Source organism: Ischnura elegans, chromosome 4, assembly GCF_921293095.1.
Source record: "Ischnura elegans chromosome 4, ioIscEleg1.1, whole genome shotgun sequence".
NCBI classification, from domain to species: Eukaryota; Metazoa; Arthropoda; class Insecta; order Odonata; family Coenagrionidae; genus Ischnura; species Ischnura elegans.
Window position 1 is genome coordinate 73952246 of NC_060249.1, and position 22778 is coordinate 73975023.

General features: G+C 39.9%; 1 protein-coding gene across 1 annotated transcript in view; it reads right to left on the minus strand.

Moving 5' to 3' along the window:
* Nucleotides 1–22778, minus strand: part of LOC124158167 — a 323520-nt gene that overhangs the window by 19891 nt on the left and 280851 nt on the right. The window contains exon 6 of the mRNA XM_046533352.1: nucleotides 17883–17953. Within this exon, the coding sequence (XP_046389308.1) occupies nucleotides 17883–17953 (71 nt within the window). The remainder of the gene's footprint in view (nucleotides 1–17882; nucleotides 17954–22778) is intronic.

Here is a 22778-nt window from a genome sequence, read left to right on the forward strand (position 1 = left end):
CGCATCCGCGAATAAAATCGTTAAAACGAACGCTTACTGGTCTGGTTGCTTTAGTCCTTCGGTTAAAAACATTAATAAAACGGGGTTTAAAAAGTAAACTATAACATGGGTGACTCGTCATTGCTAAAATTTTGGAAACGTAGCTACAAAGAAGCCAGGTCCTTCGGTAGCATAGAGGAGGCTCGCCTGCGTCGGTATATATGCTGGGAATCGGGCTGGTCCTAAACGCCCCAGTGCATAGTCGCAGACCTGCGTTGTGCACTGAATTAAGTGCTTTCAAATACGTCTCGCGAGCGGACGCATACACGAATGAGCCGTAGTCTAATTTCGACCGCACCAGTGTGCGGTAAAGTAAAATTAAGGTGGTGCGGTCTGCTCCCCAAGATGCGTGGCTTAAAAACTTTAAAATGTTTAAAGACTTCAAACAGTTTACCTTGACAGAATTAATGTGCTCCTTCCAGTTGAGTTTGTGGTCGAGGGTCATCCCCAGAAAACGGACTGATTCCACAAATGGGAGGTTTCTACCACCTAGGTGTAACGTGGGATTTACATGGACGCCCCGAGTGCGAGAAAAGTGAACGCACTTTGTTTTCTCCAAAGAGAAAAGGAAGCCGTTATTTTGGGTCCATTTGTGAAGTTTATTGATGGTGAGTTGCGCCATACGCGATGCATTCACGACCCTAGATGATCTGCAGAAAATCGCGAGATCATCCACAAACAGTGACCCTAACACTGGCTCCTTGATGCAGTGAGCTATGTCGTTGATAGCAATAGCGAACAACGTCACGCTCAGAACCGAGCCTTGGGGAACTCCGTTGTCAAGAGGGTAAAAATTTGACAACAACTGTCCCGTCCTTACTTTAAAAACACGGTTGGTTAAAAAATTTTGTATAAAAATGGGCAAACAGCCTCTAAAACCCCACTCGCGTAATACGCGTAGAATCTTACGTCGCCAGACCCGGTCGTAAGCCTTCTCTAAGTCGAAAAATACACCGACTACGTGTTGGCGGAGAAGGAAGGCTTCTTGGATGAAATTTTCAATTCTGACCAAGTGGTCCATTGTGGAACGGTTCCGTCTGAATCCGCATTGTATCCTAGAGAGGAGTTTTCGACGCTCCAGCCACCAAATGAGACGTCGATTTACCATTCGCTCCATTAACTTGCACAGGCAGCTGGTGAGAGAAATCGGCCGGTAAGAATTCGGGTCAGCTCGGTCTTTTCCATGTTTTGGGATGGGGACAATGACGGACTCCCGCCAGGACGGAGGAAAATCCCCATTGGCCCAGAGCTGATTAAAAGTTTCAAGGATTTCCAGCAACGCCGATTCCGATAGATTTCGGAGGAAGGCATTGTGGATCTCGTCGGGTCCTGGGGACGTGTCGTGGGAGTCATGAATGGCAGATTTCAGCTCCCAAATGGTAAATGGCATATTGTAGTCTGCCGTTGTTTTAGGCTCCATAAAGGATATAGGGACGTTCTCGAGCCTTTTCTTGAGGATCGCAAAAGAAGGGTCATAGCATTCGTCGCTGCTCACTTTGGCGAGTAATTGGGCGAATACGTTCCCTATCGCAGCTGGAGAAGTGATAACCTTTCCTTCGACTTCTAGGAAGGATATACCTAGATGCTGGCTGCTACCCGATATGCTCCTCACCTTACGCCATACCTGTGCAAGTGGAGTCCTGTGGTTGACACCGGAGACAAAATTCATCCAAGAAATCCTCTTTGCGTCCTTTATTACCTGACGCGCTTTCGCTCTTAGTCGCCGAAAAGCGGAGAGATTATTTGCTGTAGGATACTTGTTGAAAATTCGGAGAGCTTTCTTACGTTTTTTAATGGCTTCTGCGCAGGTTTCATTCCACCATGGCACCGCATTTCTTGGAAGGATGCTTCGAGATCGTGGTATGCTAATTTCGGCGGCTTGAATGATGCTGGATGTCAAAAGATTTACGTTTGTTACACAGTCGTTGTTTTTATCCCACACGTAGTTAAAATTTGAGTTAAAAAGATGCCAATCAGCTTTCCGGACAATCCAACAGCCTGGTCTAATAAAATCGGGGTTTATATTTTGCTCCCTTTTGATTAAAAGGGGAAAGTGATCGCTCCCACTAAGATCCTTATGCACAGAGAGTTTGAGTTTATTGACCAAACTAGTCGATAAAATACTCAAGTCAATGGAGGAAGAATCGCCGCTATAAGAGTTAAAACGGGTTTTCTCGCCGTTATTGAGTAAAAAAAGGTTAAAATCACTAATAAAACTTGATAAAATACGTCCCCTGCGGTTGCACTGTTCCGGGGTGCTTCCCCATAGACGATCGTGAGCATTAAAATCTCCGAGTAAAATAAAAGGCTGAGGTAGCTGGTGAACAAGGGATTCTAGATTAAAACGGGTGACGGGTGCACCCTCCGGCAGGTAAACGTTGCACACCGTTATCGCCTCGGGAGCGTGCACCGTCACCGCTACCGCTTGGAACGGAGTGTTAAGATTTATTCGGGAGGTGTAAAGAGCCTCCCGGACAAAAACCGAAACTCCACCATGGGCTCGTTGGCCACTAGTATCGTCCAGTCTTAAAGTGTTAAAATGTTTTAAATATCCCTTGTCTGTATCTTTAAAACGCGTTTCCTGCAAACATATACAGAAAGGGTTAAAATCATTTATTAAAACAGCCAGCTCCTCCTTATGCCGATAAAATCCATTACAATTCCATTGTAATATAAAATTCATAAAAAGGGTTTAAAAAGGGTAAAAGATAAATAAAAACAGAAAAAAAAGGATGTCAATATTGAAACTTGGAGCAGCATTAGCCCGGAAGTCTGTGGAATCATCGCTTTAAGCGACTTTTCCTTCCCTTATTCCTGACTTTTTCGATCTCTGTGTCCGAAATACAGAGATCTTCGTCTATGTCCTCCTGCATCGGTTCCATACCTTTGCCGGAGGGACCAGGAGAGGGAGTTTTCTCTCGCTGGTCAGGTTTTCTGGTGGTTTTCTTTGTTGTATTTTTGGGAGACACTACGGAGGAGTTAGGGGTGTTTTTTTTAGTATTGCTATTGTTACTCGCATTTGTTTTTTTTAATAAATCTATCTGCTTTTCAGGTTCCGTCTGTGTAGAAATGGTGCACTTCTTAACTGGAGCAGAGGCGATTGCGGCAAAGGAACGCGAGAAAGAGGGGGCACTAAGGGCTTTGAACTTTTTCCTTGCCTCCAGGTAAGATATTTTTTCCATAGTTTTTATTTCCATAATCTTCCGTTCCTCTTTCATTTTCGGGCAATCGCGAGAGTAAGCCGCGTGGGTACCCTCGCAATTCACGCAGCAGGCCGCTTCCGCACATTTGTCCCCATCGTGCTTGTCCTTGCCGCAGCGCGGGCAGGTGGCCTTGCCCTCACATCGCGGTGCGATGTGGCCGAATTTTTGGCATTGGAAGCAGCGCATCGGTTGAGGGAAGAATGGTCGCACAGTTACAGATTCGTATCCTAAGAAGACTTTAACGGGCAGTTTGTCTAGAGCGAACGTGAGAATTACTGACGTGGTATTTATCACTTCACCGTTTCGCTTCGTAGTCAGTCTGCGGCAGTCGATGACGCCCTGGGGGGCCATCTCTCTCTTGATCTCTTCTGGTTCCACGTAAAGAAGGTCGTAGTGACTTATTACTCCCTTAGAGGTATTTAGAGTGCGGTGGATCTCGACTTTAACTGGGATGTCGTGTAATTTTTCAGTTTTAAGCAATTTTTCAGCTTGGATGTTGTTCGCAGTCTCTATTAGTAGGGTACCATCTCTTAGTTTTTTCACCGAATTTGGCTCTCCAGTAATTATCGATTGCATAGCTTTTTTTATGAAAAAGGGAGACACCTTTTTCAGAGTGTCACCTTCTTTGGCGCATTTCATAGACAAAAAACGCTTCGAGCTTTCAAAAGACTTTTCTCCTCCGCCCGTGTCCGGGCGGGATCTTTTTGGTGGAGGAAGAGTAATCGTCTCCATGAAAGTAAGAACATAATTCATCCCCTGGGCTCCCCACCCACCACGGAGCCACACATTCGGGACGCCACACCGAGATCCGGTGTGGTCGCCAGGGCTACCCAAGGGATATAGGAACCTTTGATAGGGGGTCTCTTTTGGGTTAGAACCTCCAGCGCGGGGGCCCTCCGAACCCACGCACCTTCGGCCGCCCTACGGAGACCCCCATATCTCCAGCACTAACCCGTCCTGGCGTACGCTCGGAAGGAGCCGCCAAGCTCCCCAGCCGCCAGGAGCCGATTGACCGAGCTGGGCTCTTCTCGGCCGCCCGTTTTTCGGGGAATCCAGGGCCGAAGTGGGGTATTGAACTCCGGCCCATACCGGGTTTCCGACGCCCAGCTGGGAGCCGGAGAACTCACCCACCAGGATCTCCTTCTCCCCCTTGTACGGGTCTCCACGCACGGCAAACACGTGGGTGAATCTGGACGCCAGATGTATCGGCTACTCAGCACAGCAGAGTCACATGCTGTCTGGACGCTATCCTAGCGTGCGAAGGGTTTTTTGACGAGGTTGTCTCCCCGGTGGGCTCGGGTCCGTGGGGGCGCGGCTCCCCAAAGGAAGAGATTACTCTCTTCCCCCCGTGCGGGGTTTTATGATGGGCCCCAATCGGAAGAGGGAATGCTCGTGATGGGCAATTCTTTTCGCCCAGGGTACTTTCCGGCATGATTTTTTTCCCATCACTATTTCCCCTCATTAGGCGAATAATATTGGGTGGACAAACGACGGAGTATCCTGGATAGGACAACGAAGAATCGGAAAAATTGCGGCATGAGAGAAACTTGCCACGGCCAGAAATTCATACGACTAATGACGCTCAGAAGCACTGAGCTATAGTGTTGACGAGTCCACTGCGCTGCAATACTCAGATTTAGGAATCAAAAGGAGGCAGACCCAAACAAAATAGGTGAATAAAAGCCGTAGTTTTCAGATGTATTGTGAATATTTTTCTCGTTATGAAACGTGATAAATTTATTGAAATAATTACACAATTATTTCCGGTCGTCTTTTTATATTCCCTATTAAAATTGGTCAAACTTCGGCCAACCTGCCTTTGAAAGCAAAAAATTAGAATAATTAAAATATTTGGCTACAACAAATACAAAAAATGGATTTTTAAAGGCTTAAAGAGAATTTATATGGACAGATATTTCTCAGATAGGTATCTCATATGATGTGAGTACGTAAATAACTTACCTTAAATATAAACTTAGCTCTTAATATTTTCTTTTCCGTTTCCCAAAAAATATATACCGCCGCAAATTTTGAAAATATTCTCAAGACATGCTGATTTGTTAGGACGAGTTTGAGTCGCTTGCTTTGAGAAACCGCATATTTGTAGGATAATTATGCAGAACATCAGGCCACTGATTATTTGAATAATGGAGCCCTGCGGGGAAATATCCATATTACTTCTGGCATAATTTGAAAATTATGTCCCCGGAAATCTAAGCCAGAGTTCACTCACTACTTCTTCCGCTAGCATAGTCGTAAATTTATTCGGCCGATTAAGACTTGAACTTTCACTATAAAACCTTTAAGAAAGGCTGACGTATCCAGCAAACAAATATGATATAAAAGCTGAAATGGATAGAGCATGGAAGAAAGGACCACAGCGGTCAAGATGGACAACCATACCTTAATATTTACACTGTTTACACGAAATACTAGGTTGAAATAACAAAATGTGAAACGTACAGAATTGTTAATTTATCAATTTACTGCCTTCACTGCCGATTATGCAATGTATAACCAATTACACGTTAAATTTATAAAATGATTGGGCATAATTTACATAGGGGCGGCTATGTGCAAATAATGATTTTGCCGAAACCCCATTCCAAAATACCTCTTCTCAGTTCCTGCATTAAATTGCGATATCGTGTCGGCCCAATTATGAGAGCGGAAGGCATGGATCCATACACCGGAAAATCTGTGACAATGCTAATGATATTGGATCCTCGTATTTTTTTCCAGAACCTCACACACACGCTACCGAAATTGATGCAAAATTGGTTCCCGCGATTAAAAGCTACGAAGCGGGTCAACCAAGAACCGCTAAAGGCGCATATGTGATTTATTCAGGGCGACGTCGGATAACAAGGTCATGGTGAGAGAGAGAGCATAGTCGCACGCAGCGGTCCCTGCCATTGTGCATCCGCGTGTCTCAATTGTGTTGCATCAAAACTGCATTTTCTCTTGATTTAACGCTCTCCGCGTCGCGACAGTCGGCCCAGTCAAAGCGGAGCCATCAAAGCAGATCCATCCCTGGCGGATTTCCAATCGCAGCTCACTCCCATTACGTTTTTTTTTTCATTCCTGCGGACCACGAAATGAAAATTCATGAAGCGAGAGAATGCAATATTCGCTCGAATCGCGATGCGAAAGGACAACACGAATCTCGGAATGATTTTTAGTTTCCTCTCTCTCGGAATACCATTGTTACGCTCATGTGAGTTTTTGCGTGGCCTAAACCCTCGGAACTACTCCGAAACAAAACATTGCCCTTCGGGAGTGTGTTATCGCAGCCTTAATGTATTTGGAGCATTGATTCATCACTGGCCATCCCAGCTTATTCTGACGATTTGGCTAAGCAATTCGATCATTTAAAAGAAGCGCTGTCGGATCGCTCGAGCATCAATTTCAGGCTTCAATAATTTTCAAAAGAGTGTATAAATCATAATATTTCCTTGGCAAACTTCCAGATTTAGAATTTGGTTAAAATTGCATTGTTGCATACATAAAGTGTACACACAAAAAGATAACACTTATCATTAAAAATAACAGTCCCTATACATTGCCCATCCTCTCGCTTTGCGATTATTATGAATTCTGAAGAAGGAAAAAGAGCTTGAGTTGCCGTAAGCACGTAAACATTTCTCTCGGCCGGAAAACAAGCTCATGGACGAGGCGCAGTTGTACGGATGCAAAACGATAAAATACACAATTCTGTCTATTACTATCAAGTAAATATAAAGATAATTTAAGCAACATCAATAGTCATACAGTTCTAAGCTGCTACTGCAAAAGCTGACTCTTTGAGATCACTATAGATAATATGACGGATCACACACTTTCTTTTATGATTTTTTAATGTTTTGAATAACCATTTTTGCCAACTAGTTAGTACTTGCACTAATTAGTGAATACTATTTGAGCTAAAAGAATAGTCTTTTTATTACTCTCCAGAATGAACCTGGCTCTCACTATGACAATGTATGGATGGATGAACGAAACGAACAACGTGATGCCAGACTCAAAATAATAAGGCTTTGAAACTACTTACGTTGCTAACAACCCACCAACCATTTTCTTTTGACAGCTTCCCCAAGATAAAAAGACAGTGCAGTTATTTTATATTCTTTTCGGGCCCTTCACAATTCAAAACATATTAAACGAGTTCAACGGTAAGCCTGCGAAGAAGATACTCTTGCATGCTAGAAAATACAATTTGCGGATTTACTTGCAATTTTAGCGGAGTCATCATTATTTCCTGTGTTTCCACTTCTATGCATGTAAGGATTGGATGATGGAATTCAAGGATCTTCGAGCGAAACAAGTACACTGAAAAAAATCTGAACTCCAGTAATTGATACCAACTTCAGCCTACAGTTAAAATATACCATTTCCGCAATTATGTCACAGGGTAATGCATGTTTTTTTTATTCCATTCAGTAACGATAATACTAATCCGTCCATCCGGATAATATCCCCACAGGATCCTTCCATGGACCTCTCGTAGAAACTTCGAGCCCATAACGAGTGTATACCAAGGGTTGTGATGAAAAACGTGCTGCAAATATTAAAAAAATATATATTCGAAGAAGAAAAAAATACGGTGAAAGATAGGTATCGCTGCTTGCCTGCGTCTATTGGAATCAAGAGCAGTGGAACGCAACCTTTTCCATCACATTAACCCCTATGAAAAAAATATATAACCTCCACGGTCCCACTTTTTAATAAAAAAGGGTTTTTCAACGCGATGCTCAACTCCGTGCCGATCCCACCTTTTCCTCAGTAATACTCCGTGAACGTTGCCTCCTGCCTGCCCTCCTAATATTTTAACAGAACGAAAGGGTCGTCAGCGAGATTTGGCGGAGGAGCGAGGGGTAAAAAAGGGGGAGATGGAACCCTAGCGGGCAAAACGAATATTAGAATGATCAAAGCTAGTCCCAAACAACGCAAGATCAAAGGATTAAACGTCATTTTTGCAAATTACAAAATTTTCGCGGTCACTGCAACCACCTCGCTCGGATTATTCCTGTGCCTAAGTAGAACGACAAAAAATTGCTCCACTTTTTTCCGCGCACACTTTTAAACAGACGGGCGGAATAAAAACTATTCCCTTGCCCCAATCTCGATGCGAAAGATAAAAAAAACTTCAATCATGTCGATTTTCGTTGCTGGTGTTGTAAGCTAGATTTTCTAACTTAAGGACTTACTTGTCACACCACTTGCAAAGCCCTTCAAGTTGCATAAAATTTATCTGAGGATTCGGTAAAAGCATATTTTTCTCAACGCATTACGATATTTTTAAAAGTTAAGGCTGAGGGCTCTTCAGGATGTTGCTTCTTTTTTTCGATGCTTAAAATCGTATCACTCGCGGAGTATCCTACCATTTACATGCTTGAATATTCACCACTAGCCGAAGTACATATATTTTTACAAGGATTTTACGTGGAACACAAATTTTTCTTATTTGTTTCCTTCCTTCCCAATGGATCGGTCCTTTCTCGTATCTCGTTAGCTAAGGAGTACGTGGGAAATGAAGAAGGTGAAACACAAAGATCGAATATGAAGAACAAGTGCTTCGAACGGAAGAAGAAACAGTTGAGTGAGGCAAAAGGTTGGCACAGGAAGCGGATATAAAAATGAGATTTATAAACAAAGTCAATTGACTATGCACTAGTGTTGAGGTACAATAACAATCGTTTAAGGGTGAGTGGAAAGTAATAACGGCAAAGGAAACCCTCAGATGAAATGTAAGGAGCAAGTGATAAAGGATGTAAAACAGAATAATGATGTAAGAGTTAAAGGATTAGCTGAGGAGCGTTATAGGAATTGAGTAAAGAGCTGAGTCAAAAAATATTCGTATAGGTGATGATGATGACACTAATTATACAATTCAAAGACTGATGATTACCCATCCATCTATTATTTTATCATTCCCACCTACGCGGTAACTCGGATAAAATTCCACACACTAAACCACACAAGTTTTCTCCACAGTATCCAAACACCAGGACCAATAACTTCGGGTTATCCATAATAAAATATTGAAACCTTTACCGTTGGATACTGCAGAGAGGAATCTACTTATTTAAAGATATCCTAGGATTCCACACAGTCGATTTCGATACACTTTCGTTACAAATCCTCCTTATAATCGAAACATGGGTCATGATTTAAGTGAGATAGGAGGAGAGAAATATGTCACGGGAGATACAGAGGACCCATGTGACAAATAAAACTAACTCTGTTACTTTATGCACAAACTATTTTATTCAGTAATTCCACCGACCATAGTTTTAGCATATAGAGTACAATCAAAGTAATTTAATAACCCTTGATAGTGGCAGTATATTTCTGATCGGTCATGTAAATAACAAATTTCAAACAAGTGAAACCCAATACGCTTATATTCTTCGATAAAGTTGAAACTGAGAGCAGAGATCGAGGGTATTGCTGAGGGTAGAGGAGATAAAAAAACCATGAGGTCCTGGTTACAATAAGGCATCGCACTCATGAGCTATAATTTAGAGGTGGGGATTTATGCAGAGGATACTTGGGTAATTAAACAACAATTACATCTCGAAAAATTGTTTTCACGCATTTAGGAGTTGAAATTAGATCCAAATAAATAATGAGAATAATAATTGAAGTATTTTTAAATAATTTTTTTTCAATCCTTCATGCTGAGGAAGACGTAAAAACTGACCCCAAATATTAGGTGGAACGAGTTCGCCACATCTCCCGACGACGACATCCGTGAAATGAAGTAAACTAAACTAACTTGCGAAATGAAGAAGGAACTTCAACACGGGGACAGACGGGGATGATACAATACAACTGGCATGCCGCGCAAAGGGTAAAACCTGCCTCAAGCGATAGATAATCTGTAACAACACTAACTATCTTTATACTAAAAAAACCAACTTCCGACCACTGACTGACTGATACAAGTTTTTGGATGAAAAAGACGGGATACGACAAAAATTCACAGATCATTCCCCTCTAAAATCGTCTGAAACCCTAGGAAAAACACAAAAATTTCTTTCTCCCACAGTGTTGCCTATTGCCTCTATGTTTTGGGGGCATATGGGAAAAAAACGATTTTTTAATTGACACCCTCTAAAATCGTCTGAAACCCGAGGAAAAATTGTCGAGACGCTAAATTTTCTTTGTTACAGTGTTTACAGTTTACAATTACTACAGTGAAACCAACTGCCTCTACTTATAGGGAGCATTTGAGGGTTTAAAATAATCGATTCATCAAAAATGTCATTTTTCGTATCTAGACCACGTGACACGTCGAGAAACCAATTTTCAGGCCTTTCATTTCGGCCAAATGGTGTAGTGTCATTATTTCGTGAATTGTTCAGCCGCAGGCCTTTTCCAGGGGAGTTTGAGGGGGTAGAGGCCCCCCAGTGAGCGGCTTATGACTAAAAATCTTCATTAAGTGGCAACACTTTGTTCGGCGGAGAAATAAGATGGAGGATTATACCGGTGTATGGTTTAGTTAGGATATTCTAGGGTTCCATAAAGTCCGTTCGTAGGAAATCCACTAAGTAATCGAAGAGGGGAGAGGGTTAATGAAGTGATGAGAGGGGGTGGGAGTGAGAGAGAGAGAGAGCGGCGTGCGTATGCTTCGGGCGAAGACGTGAGAGAGGATTTGCCGCCACGCTTAGGGACACGCACACATAACGACCGTTTAATCGATGGAGCCCACTGCGACCCCTTCCGGGACCCATCCACCCTCACCCACCACCACTTGCGCCCTCAATGCTTAAGGGGACGCATCACTCTCGCTATGCCGGTCGTACTTTACCTTTTCTACCCGGCATCCTCCTCGTTCAAATATACGATCATTAGTTGTCTCCGGCCTTCATGGGAAATGTAAAAAAAACTTTGTGATTCCTCAAAAATGTATTACTGTACGACCAAGGTTTAGACTTGGCACCTCATCATTTGGTAAATTTGCATCGAAGACACAGAATGTCCGTCTTCATGACTGCATTCTCTATCTTCGAAGCTAATGTGCACCAGATGATGACGTACCACGTAACATATTTATGCGAAATTACAAAGTTTTTTTTAAAATTTCATTACACGATCATCTTGAAATTTTTAGGTTGCATACATCCAGTGGTAGAGAAGCGTGGTATCTTACTGGGAAGAGCGCTTGATTGCTGATTTAAAAGGTCCCAGGTTCAAATCCCAAGTGAAGCCTTCGGACACCTCGAAGTGCAAGGTGGCCTATTGAAATTAACTGGCCTCCCTACGATGAAAGTGTGATTTTTACATGTCTGCGGCAAAATCTGGGGAAAGTCCTACCCTCACCTATCCAAACTAATCTTCGGGTTGAGTCAATAAGTAAGTTAGTAATCGGGGAAACATTAGTAAATAGATCTCGATGTCTCAAACAAAGAACTTTTCCTTCCGAGATAATACTGAATAAAGATTTCATATTTGAGATTCACGTAAATGTTGAGAAGTCTTTTATACAGGAAAATTTCAAGGCGCTAGCTTAAGTTTTAAACAAGCAATGCGTCAGGAAAACGTCAGGTAGAGTGGGAGTGATTCCTCCACTGAAGGATATCTTCTCCTTCGGAAAATTTTAAAATATTTTTTAAAATGGACATTATATAAATACAGAAATAACTTCGTCGACTCGACCAATCGTATGTACTACCTTAAGACCGTTTTACACGGGGCACGTAATTGCACAATCTGACGTGTACGACGGCACAGTCAAAATTGCGTCGTGTAAAGCGGTGAATTGCTAGAACACATGCAGCAACGTGAGATGGCGAAATAGCCCCTGTTCTAATTTCGTTCATGCATTCGCGCAATTCCTCGCCATTTTAGAAATTAATGCAGTTCTAACCTGTGTAATTCCGTGCCCCGTGTAAAACGGCCTTTAGCTAGTCCGTTATATCATTCGTCATCATCATCACCGGTAAACAATCCTAAACTTGGTTTGCTACAGCTCTCTACTCAATTATCCTGTCAATTTATCTTTTCACCTATGTATTTCTTCACTTTCACATCTTTCTTTACCTGTACCATTCATTTCATAGGGGGTCTTCTTTTTCCGGTATTGCCATCTACTTGTCTCTCGAAAATTGCCTTAATCAGGCTACCTTTTTCAAGATATGGCCGATAAGTCTTCTCATCAAGGTTTTTATGAGGCTTCTCTTCTCTCCCACTCTTCTTAGAACTTCCTCATCATCGGTCGATCTATATGATCCTCATCATCCTCCTTAGGCACCATATTCCGCCTGAGACATTCTACTGATAATTTCTTTTTTGCCTCTTCCATCGCTATTTCTGAAATAATAGAATCAATTCACCCCTTCCAGGTTACGTTTCCCTATTTTATTGTTATCCTTGACTTCTTACCTTCTGCTGCATACTAAATCTTGGTTTTCTTTGTACTTCTGTACTGTACTGTACTTCAGCTGACATCTACCCATTAGCCCACTAATATTAATCAGAATCTTTTTCAAATCCTATTCTGCCTCTGCAATACAGCTATGTCATCAGCAAATCGTAGCATGATAATATTTCTCCATGGATATTCACTCCCAAGGCTTTTTCTCTGATTTCACTAATGGTTTCTCGATGTAAACGTTGGAAATTATAGGTGATTTAGCACAGACTTGACTCATTCCTTCCCCAATTCTTGCTTCTTCACAGCTGATTCCTGATTTTATCACCGTTACCTGTTTAAAAAAAATTAACTGGGGATGATTCTCCTGCCAACGTAAACAAATTTCTTTTAGGATTCCAAGGTCACAGTCCAGTTACTCTTCTGCTTATTTGTCTTATTCTTCTATTGGCTATTCATGCCACTATTGCCTGTACTGAAATTTGATTTTCAATTCGCACGTATCGGAAAATCATATATTTTAACACGCGAGCTATGCGTAAAATGATATTTATCGTTAGCTATTAGTAGACCATAAGGAATTACTCCTAATAGAGGTGTGAACAGTTTTTTATAAGGGTGAATCTGTACTATTAGAGACACTATTATTTTTCAATTTATTAAAACAGGAGTAAGCTCAAACAAGAGTATGCGGTATGAAATAAGGAAAAAGTAGTACAGAAGAGAGGGTTCAGATGTCCAACGGTATGATCGCAAGGCATAATGCCGATACCAACAGAGAGACCGGTCCTCCAAGATAGTAATTGCCAGGTGCCGGTTTCTTCAGCCGAGGATCCTATCTAGGTATATCGATAAACTGTATCGAAAAATGGAGTTTCAATGTTTATGCTTTTTCTCGTTGCATTTTATGTATCTGATTCTCGTAATATTTTACGCATTTGCTTATTATTGGGCAACTGTAAATTGGCAATACTACTGTACGTGGACAGTAAATTGCCCCTGGGCATCTCCTATCTTCTCAGCAGATATATATAAGGTAGTCGCTACAACGGAAAATTTTGGTGGACCTAAAGCCCCCAACAGGACCATAAGCCTCCTCCCATCTCTGGCTACGAGCCTGATTTCAACCTTTGGGGATACTCATCGTACCCTGTAAATTTCAAAATGATAGCGATAAGTTTAGACGAGCGACAGACCAGGAAATATGACAGGATACGGAACGTCGAACAGGAGCGACGCGTCCTCTTAAGGGCCCCTCTCTCAGCCCTCGCCTCTGCTCACACTCCACCTAAATCGACTCGGGCGACGGTCCTTTTCACGGCCGGGCCGACACTCATCTACGCCCGACACCCAGAGGGAGAGGGGACTAAGGGTATCAGGGTCCCGGAGAGGCGGAAAAATTTCAATTTCCGGGTCGAGTCGGGGTGGACATCGGGGAAAATCTCCCCTATCAACACGGGGTGCGTGGAGTACCCCTGGAAGAGAGTCTTTCCACTCACCTTTACCCCTGACGGGAAATAAGGGTTCGGCGAGAGGAGGGGGAACTGGGGGAAAATTAGTACGGATCGCCGTCTTTTAAAATTAGATTCACAAGTTTGGTGCGACGAGCTTGGGGGATTTGATATTTCGACCTCGGGGGAATCGGTCCGCGTCTCGGAATTCTCACGGCGCAAGGCAAAGGGAACACGACCCTTAACTTCGAAGAATGTGGCGTGATTTTAGCTTAAGTTGGTTTTGAGAGGAATCGTAACGATTACAGAAGAGGGTTTTTGATGGGAAAAAGCCAAAAGGCCAAAAGATGGGGGAAAATCTGAACGAGAGGAGATATGGAAACACCATGTTAAAGCAATACGGCTTACATTGATGAAATAAGGAACATATATTCAACTGATATCTATTGCCTTCGAAAAATACAGAACGAAAGCATCAATAAGTGAGAGCAATACAACATTATCACTAGAATAATAAATATGATGTTGAAATAGAACGATATCCTAGTGCGAAGTCAGTAAATATCAGTGGAAAATATCGAAATGTCTCATTTAAAAAGCTCATAGAGTCCAAGAAAATGTGCCAGAAATAGACACACCAAACACTAAAGACTAAGCCCTAGAATTACGACACTTGGTATCTCATATACAGATGAATAAATGTATTAAGTACGCACGCAAAAGCGAGTAATTTTGCAGGCTACGCTCCGCAGGTATTTCATGTATTATTTATCTTCACTGAAATTAAAACCAAGCTCTTACTCCAGGCATATTACAATATAAAATTATATTTAAGACAACAGAACGTTCTCACGAATACAGAAATACATCTGTAACTGTTAAATTTCCTACTACCCGCAAGTTGACATAACGAAACCACGGTTGCCTTTATTATGATCTTTCAGACGGAATAAAACCCCTCCTTCGGACAAAATTACAACTAATCGACAACCATTTTGATGAAAATAATAGAAACGAAAATGCAATCATTTTACCTAACACTTACAAAATACTCCGTTTGTCCAACTTTTATTTTTAAAGTGAAGATACACGCAGAAAGGTTTCATACTCACATTTCAATGTTGCTACGACGAAAACACATGAAGCCAATATTTATTACGCTGACATCACCTTATTAAATACGAAAGGGGAAATAACAATTCAAGATATACCCAAAAAGCACAAAGTCATTTATACTAGGCGACTACTAAATGGTACAGTGGAAATAAAAATACATCAATTCAAGGAAAAGATTTAAATAAACAACATATATTTTGAGGGAACATATGGAATAGATGTGATTAATTTCACGCGATTAAACGTCTGATTAATTTCCCATCTAAAATTCCTCGAGAATTCCTCCTTGGAGTAGGAAATACTCGCACGAGAAAATAGAATTACCACCCTCTCAGGCCAGTCCAACACAGTGACTATTAACTTCGATGATTGAATGGGAGACGGCGGTTAGATCCTTGCCTGAGGAAACCGACACCTGGTAATTAGCAACGTGGAGGACCGATCTCTAGCTAGGTATTAGCATTAAGCCAAGCAACGTCACCATGGGATGTCTGAATCCCTCTATAATAGCCCTCAATTGTAGTTTAACCATACTCCAACTATCTGAATAAATTGAGAAATAATACAATTCCGCCAATATCGGAGCTCTATACCATGAAAATTGAAATTATTTTGTACTCATGCAAAGAGAAGTAATGAACGGCAACTGACACAGTTACTATAATTTTCAATGGATCCAATGGGGAGCCACGAATTTAAAATAATCACCAGATACATATGGATAATATATTATACGATATATAATCCATAATAATATTATGCGCCTCATGTAATTATTAAACCTAACCAACCAGTGAGGTTGTCAAGGGGAGAGTTCAACCAACCAAAGCCATAGTCAATATGTGATTTTACTCATACAAAATTGAGGTTACGTCCAGTAAAACAATCAGGTTCTCCGAGTGAAAAATCTTTGTAAAAATAATGAATATTTTAACTATTCATTTAATCTATTTTGATCCATACAAAAAATGCATTAAGCATCATTTTGACTTAAAGAGATCATGGCGTAAAACGTCATTCGATTTTTATCGTGCCCACCAAAATCATTATCTGACAATAAACGAATCTAACAACGATATATGATAAAATTACATATTTCAAAAGAGCTAATGGTGAGTTTCGGAGAGTAAGAGATCTATTAAAAAAATATACGTCGCCCAAATCATGTGTCAAAAATTTTTCGCCAATTGATACGCAGCAGCCACTGAGCTTACATTTTTAGCTTCACCACTTAAAAAATAATAGCCTTAAATTTTCCATTTTGAAATAAAAACAGAGACTGGTAAAATAAATGAGGAAGTGTATCCAGCACAGCCAATTTATACGCTTAGGCACGTATCTACAGAAATAATAACTCCCTTTACCTTTTCGGCATTCGGGATAAGAGTAACGAAGACTGAATACGAAATTCCGGCAATAAAAGAGTACGAACAATAAATATGCTATTATATAAACGATGTTTTCCGCGTCACTTCGTCTTCCAAAAAAAAGTATTGGCACTATTCCATCGAATATTAGTTATTTCGGCCACAAATATTTATTTTTTCATTTATGTTTGATCTACATTGACTTGTGGTTTCGTTCGATAAATACTTAAAGTTTTGAAAATAAATGAAATAGCTTTCCTAACTGATTATACTAAAACGATTCAAAATAAGCCGAATACTAAATTTTTAACCACAGAAAATTAAAAAGTTCAAGCCTTAAAAAATCATTTTATAAACATTCAATATCTTGACAAGAACATGAAGACGAGCTTTAAGTCGAGATAATAGGAACAACATTTTGCATCAAAGACATTCAACCACTTCATTCCAGCTTCATGGATGAGAAAATAAAAACAGTAATTAGAAATTCATTCATCATCTACTATTTATCAAACTGCACTATGAATTATTAAGGTCGGGAGAGGTAGTATTTTATATTTTATAGTAAAATTTGATTCTAGCTTATCTTCGCCAAAGAGAGAGGAAAAACTCCACTGTCACGCGACTGAACGAACTGCTAATTACGGCTTACATTGGGAGAAACATGTAATTATAAATACGCCAACTAATACGAAGTGAAGAACTTTATTTTAACACTAGAAAATAATTCATTCTTCGACGCATTTAAATAAACTTATACAAGTGCTCTACCTGATACAATGGGCAATCCATACAAAAAATAAGTTCAAACTTGAATAAAAATATTACAACTCGGTTTCATGCCTAATGAAACTGATAAACACACAGCGAGTAGTAATATAAATCACAAGGATCACTCGTGCAGAACACGAAGTCATTACTTTCCGAGCAATTACTACATTAAATTACGGAAAAAATACATTGCAAGATTGTAAATAAACCTTTAAGTAACAATATTTCATTGAAATGAGCCTTGTTCACCCCATGGCAATGAAATACAATTGATACGATTATTCAATATCCTTTGATTATTATTTTATAATATGATACCCTTTGGCTCTCAAAGTCATGACGCGGTACGGTCTACTTAAGTTAAGAATGTACTTCGGATAAATGACGAAGGTTTTACGGCTAATTCAACGCAAGCAAAGTTTCAGACCGTTTATTACTTATTTTTAAATGGAACTGAATCATGAACAGTATAAATAACAATTCACAAAAAATAACAAAAATACACGGATATATTCACAAATTTTTAGACGTTTATATTCAAAGACAGAATTTTACTCACAGATTATAATACCAATTTCCCCAGGGGAGGAATTTCTCAACCAATGGTGAAGGACTATGGATTGCACTTACCTAAAAATAGAAATGAAGAGCATAAATTAGTTAACGGAATTGAAATAAGATTCACAAAAATTCATCGAAATCAGACATTTCTACTTAAGATTCATACATTCACAAAAATGGGAAAGTGAAACAGCAATTCGTAAAAATATTTTTCAACAAATATTCCAATAAAAATATCAAAAGCAAAATAGTTATGGATGAAAATATTTCAGCCACTCTAAAGCTATTAATATAATAAATTAAACCAAACATTTTTTCTGTGTACACCTTCGTAAATTATTGAGAATCAGAATCAAACGATTTCCGACAGGAATCCAACTGACAGCAAAACTTAAATATTGAGTACATTACAGACAAATAGCCTCGCGATTTCTGAATGTTAATGCGAACGTTTTATCAGGGTGGCAAAAGGATATTCTTAAATCACTCTGAGAATCAATTTAAACCCTGGAATTCGGCACTCATACTTGACGTGAAGTCGAGTCCGCTTGAATTTTTACGGGTAATACGCAGTCCAGAGTAGAGGAGGGCAATGACCAGATTTTTCGTCTAGCCGAAGAAATTTAAGATCTTTTGCAATCAAGAGCCTCCTTAGAAACTAGGGCAGAGAAAACTCATATTAAGTCATATGCGAATCTCAAAAGCCAAGAGGGAGGCAGTAAGGATCGAAAGCACTTATTTCGGATTCCCTTAGGCTAAATCGCATGAAAATTCCAGCTACGAAGTAATATCAGGGTCGAGGATTGTGCAAAATCATATGAAGCCACGAAATACACGAGGGAAGGCTCGTAAAGTTCCCATTATGCGAAGATAACAGAAGTTTGAGCGAGGGCCATTAATTTCTTCGTAGTTTTATAGCCCTGATTCTTGGCCCGGCGGAAAAGTCAGTCATAGTTTTCGACCAGAATAGATCTTAAACTCTTGTTTCACCAGATTTCACCCAAAGTAGAGAAGTCAGGAAACGAAATTGTACGATGCAAATGGTCTCATACATGTATGTCATGTGCAAATGAATAGAAGACTACTACTAATGATTTCCTACTACTGATCTATGAAGAACAAAAGAGGAAGTATGACCAACAATAAAGCGGTAAAATCATTCTAATGAGGTATCACAAGCATTTTAACATAACTTGAAGATCCGCAGCTTTTTTTAACAGAAAAATACCTCATGGCTAAAAATAGTTCCGCACTTACTCAGCTATTCAACCCAAATGTGGTTGGTTACATTAGGTGAGGCTAGAGCTCACCCCATAATAAGCCATATGAGGTTGAAGTTGGCACATAAATGGCAAGTGAAGGGGGATGCCTGGGCCATTCCGCTCATCGAGGATTTTAACATGGGATGACCAAATGCTTCATCCGGGATTCGAACCGGAGCCCTTCGGTCAGTTCAATGCTCCATCCAATAAGCAACCACGCTTCCTAAACAATAGCTGACGATTACTATTGCCGACCTTGTCTATCAAACTAATAATTCTTTAAAAGAGTTAAGTATGCATCAAAATCAATGCAAGCATATAAATAATTTCTCCCAACTCAAGTATTGAGACTCAACGGGGTACCATTAACAAGAGTATTACGGATAACGTAACAATTTTACCGCTTAAAACGCCACTCGCGCTATCAGGCTTTGAGGATCTTTCGACCGTAATTTAGCTCGCTACACATTCGAGCATAATTCATCTCGAAACGCGGCGGTTTACCGACGTACATTACGGTGAGTTAAGGCCTCTGGGATTCATGCAGTAACATGCCCCATACCCTCCAACCTCATGCTTTTTATCATCGACGTATACAACCGGCAATACTACGGAAACGGAAATCTAACACCGGCATGGAAAGAAATTTCGGGGAGCGGGGAAAAAAATAAAAGGCGAGCAACAGACCGCGAGATCCCTAGCGAAGGGAAAGGGAAGCTTTCCTAGTTAAATGAAAAAAAAGTTATTTCCACCGAAACCCTCCCTCTTTTCCAGAGAGAGAGAGAGATGTTCGATACCAATAAAAACTCCTCGTGAGTATACACTATACACACCCATTGCAGCTAGAGTACACACGAAATATTCCTAAGGATCAATTCATTTGAACGCGAAAACAACGGGAATATTTCGCTGTGGAAAGACTTGCAGCGTAAGTACTTCCTTTCGTCACGAAGATGATTTTTTCCAGCTTCCGCTCCGATTCGCAATATTTCATCTTCATTTTCGAGAATTCATTACTTCGAATTGTACCTCACAGAGCGTTTGCGCTTCTTTCAGCCACTGGTAATGATAAATGCGAACGGATTTAGAGAAAGGGTGACGTTATTACAAAGTTTCCTGAAGTTAATTTATAATACTACAGCGAACTCAGATTATAACTAGGGAAGACCTTGAAAATTTTATCTTGAAGAAATGGATATAAAATTTACAAGTATTTAACGTAACAATAACAGCTTGAGTAAATGAAACTTAAGTAGTAGAATAAGAAAGTACTTTAACACCACTATGTTACTATTGCATTGATTTTTAAAAAGAACCACGATGTGGTGTTCTCATCACGAGCTAAAATGTTCGTGATGAGAACACCAAGACAAATCTGTAATGACTCCTCCACTTCAATTTCTACTTACATTTCAGCAAATAGTTTGTTAATTTCCTCGAAATGGGAAAAAAATTAAAAACTGAATCCTTAGCCCTGCAAAAGTCTTCAGTATAAACGAGAATAGATCGCTCACATTTGCGGTCTCTGACATTTCGCCTTCCAGTTTTAAATGAAATTTCATGAATTCAGGAAAGCACTCGATGTATCCGATATCAAGATTAATGGCTGAAAGACTTAAAAAAAAGAAGAAAATAAGATCCAGAGCGAATTCTTAGCATGAGGAACACACAACGAGGAGAGAGAAAATATTCCAGAGGTAACAAATAAAAAATTATGACGGAGAGCAATGCACCCAAGCAAAGACCTCTTAGCAGCGATACTAAAATACTAATAACTTAGATCAAAATGGAGGGAACATTAAAGGAATGAAAAAGATGTTCTGGAAACTAAATTTCATAAATACTAGGAAGCACAGAAGAAAAATATCATCATCAGTGAATCATACTAACTAAAACATATGGTGATTGTCTCACATTTGCGGTCTATGTCATCATTTCGTCTTCCTGTTTTGAATGAAATTTCATTTCAATGTTACAATCCTGAATACATGCATTTCTCATGAAACTCATAAACCGTTGCTCGAGGTGACTGCCTTATATGCAAGGTTTCTCTCCCAACTGCCAAGTATAGTAACGCACTTGCATATTACGTACCAAGGAAAAATTGAGGCGAGTAAATTTACGATTTCTTCAAGGCCAACATGGTATACTGACGCAACATCTCCATGCGTCTTCAATTCTTGCTAAACATCCTGCAGTCCACAGCTTATTTGGATGGACTAACTTGGTGGATAATCCCTATTATCAATTATATACATCCAAAAGTGCAAAGAACAAAGCATAACAGTTATTATATTCAGTAAAAAGAAGAATAAATGCATACAAATCCTAGTATCAGATCAACAGATTCATGATTAGGCAATTAGGCATCTTACGCTACCTCTAATAATTAGTGTAGTAAATACTTATAATAGTATTTCATCATTAAAGGAGTGCGTCTTGAATTACATTTTTTATTTAATTTCAGGAAATTATTTATGACGCTCGCCCACATCTAAAATGCCAGGGAAAAAAATATTACTAAAACTAATGCCCGATGACAGCGCATACATTTTGGAGGATAATTAAAAAAATATTTTATTGAAAAAAATAGATAGTGGATAAATAACAGAATTATTGACTTGATGATTGGGCAATTAGGCATCTTATACTACCACTAATAATTCGTTTAGAGAACCATTATAATTCTCTTAAATTATTTAATTAGTGCTTATTTCATTGCACTTCCTATTTTATTTTAGCTAATCCTTAATGACATTCTCTCACATCTGAAAGGGCAGGGGAACAAAATTAAGACAAAAATTAATACTCAATGACAGTGTACACATTTTAGTCGATAAAATTTACAGAATGATTACAGTGAACGAATTCCCAAAGATATACTCCATCCTCACTCCATCACTGAGAGACCAAGGAAGTAGTACGATTTAGTGCACCGCAAGGATTTAAACATTCATGATGCCGTACCGCGCCGTAGTAAAAGATTTAGAACCAGCGCTGTATGCGGACGAATTATTCCACCCTTTTTCTGGCCCACGAACCGGATATGACTCAGGTGTAGTATACGCCCTGGAACATTAACAACTGATCCACTACCGTTTTTCAAAGCTATTTTTTTATTCTGCACCCATCCCCAAGGAAGTTCCTTTTATTTTTTTCTCAGCTTCACGCTCCCTTCTTCCAACTCTATGGAGGTTACAGAGAGGTCGTTTATACTGTAAGAAGTAGAAGAATCTTTGGAGTGACCCGACGCACTACATCATTCACGTAAGTAAATAAACGCTCATTTAATGCCATATGTTATGGTATTTGGAAGAGAGGAACGATATATGTGACTCGACAATATAATTGGGAAAGACACCACGTCACTTCCAATACCTAATGATATAGGACTGTAAGGCATATCATCCAATAAAACGTCATCAATAAATGAAGAAGGGACAAAGATAAATTGCAAGTGCACTTATATGGTTGGCCAGTCTGAGACGAATTAAGGTACAGAGATGAAATAATTTGTAAAAAAATAAGACCAAAGGGAAATTGAGTAGGAGGCAAAGGTACTATTCATGATCACGGATGGAGTAAGGAGGAAGGCATTTGGAGGAGGGTACTGTTAATTTAGGTCATTTGCG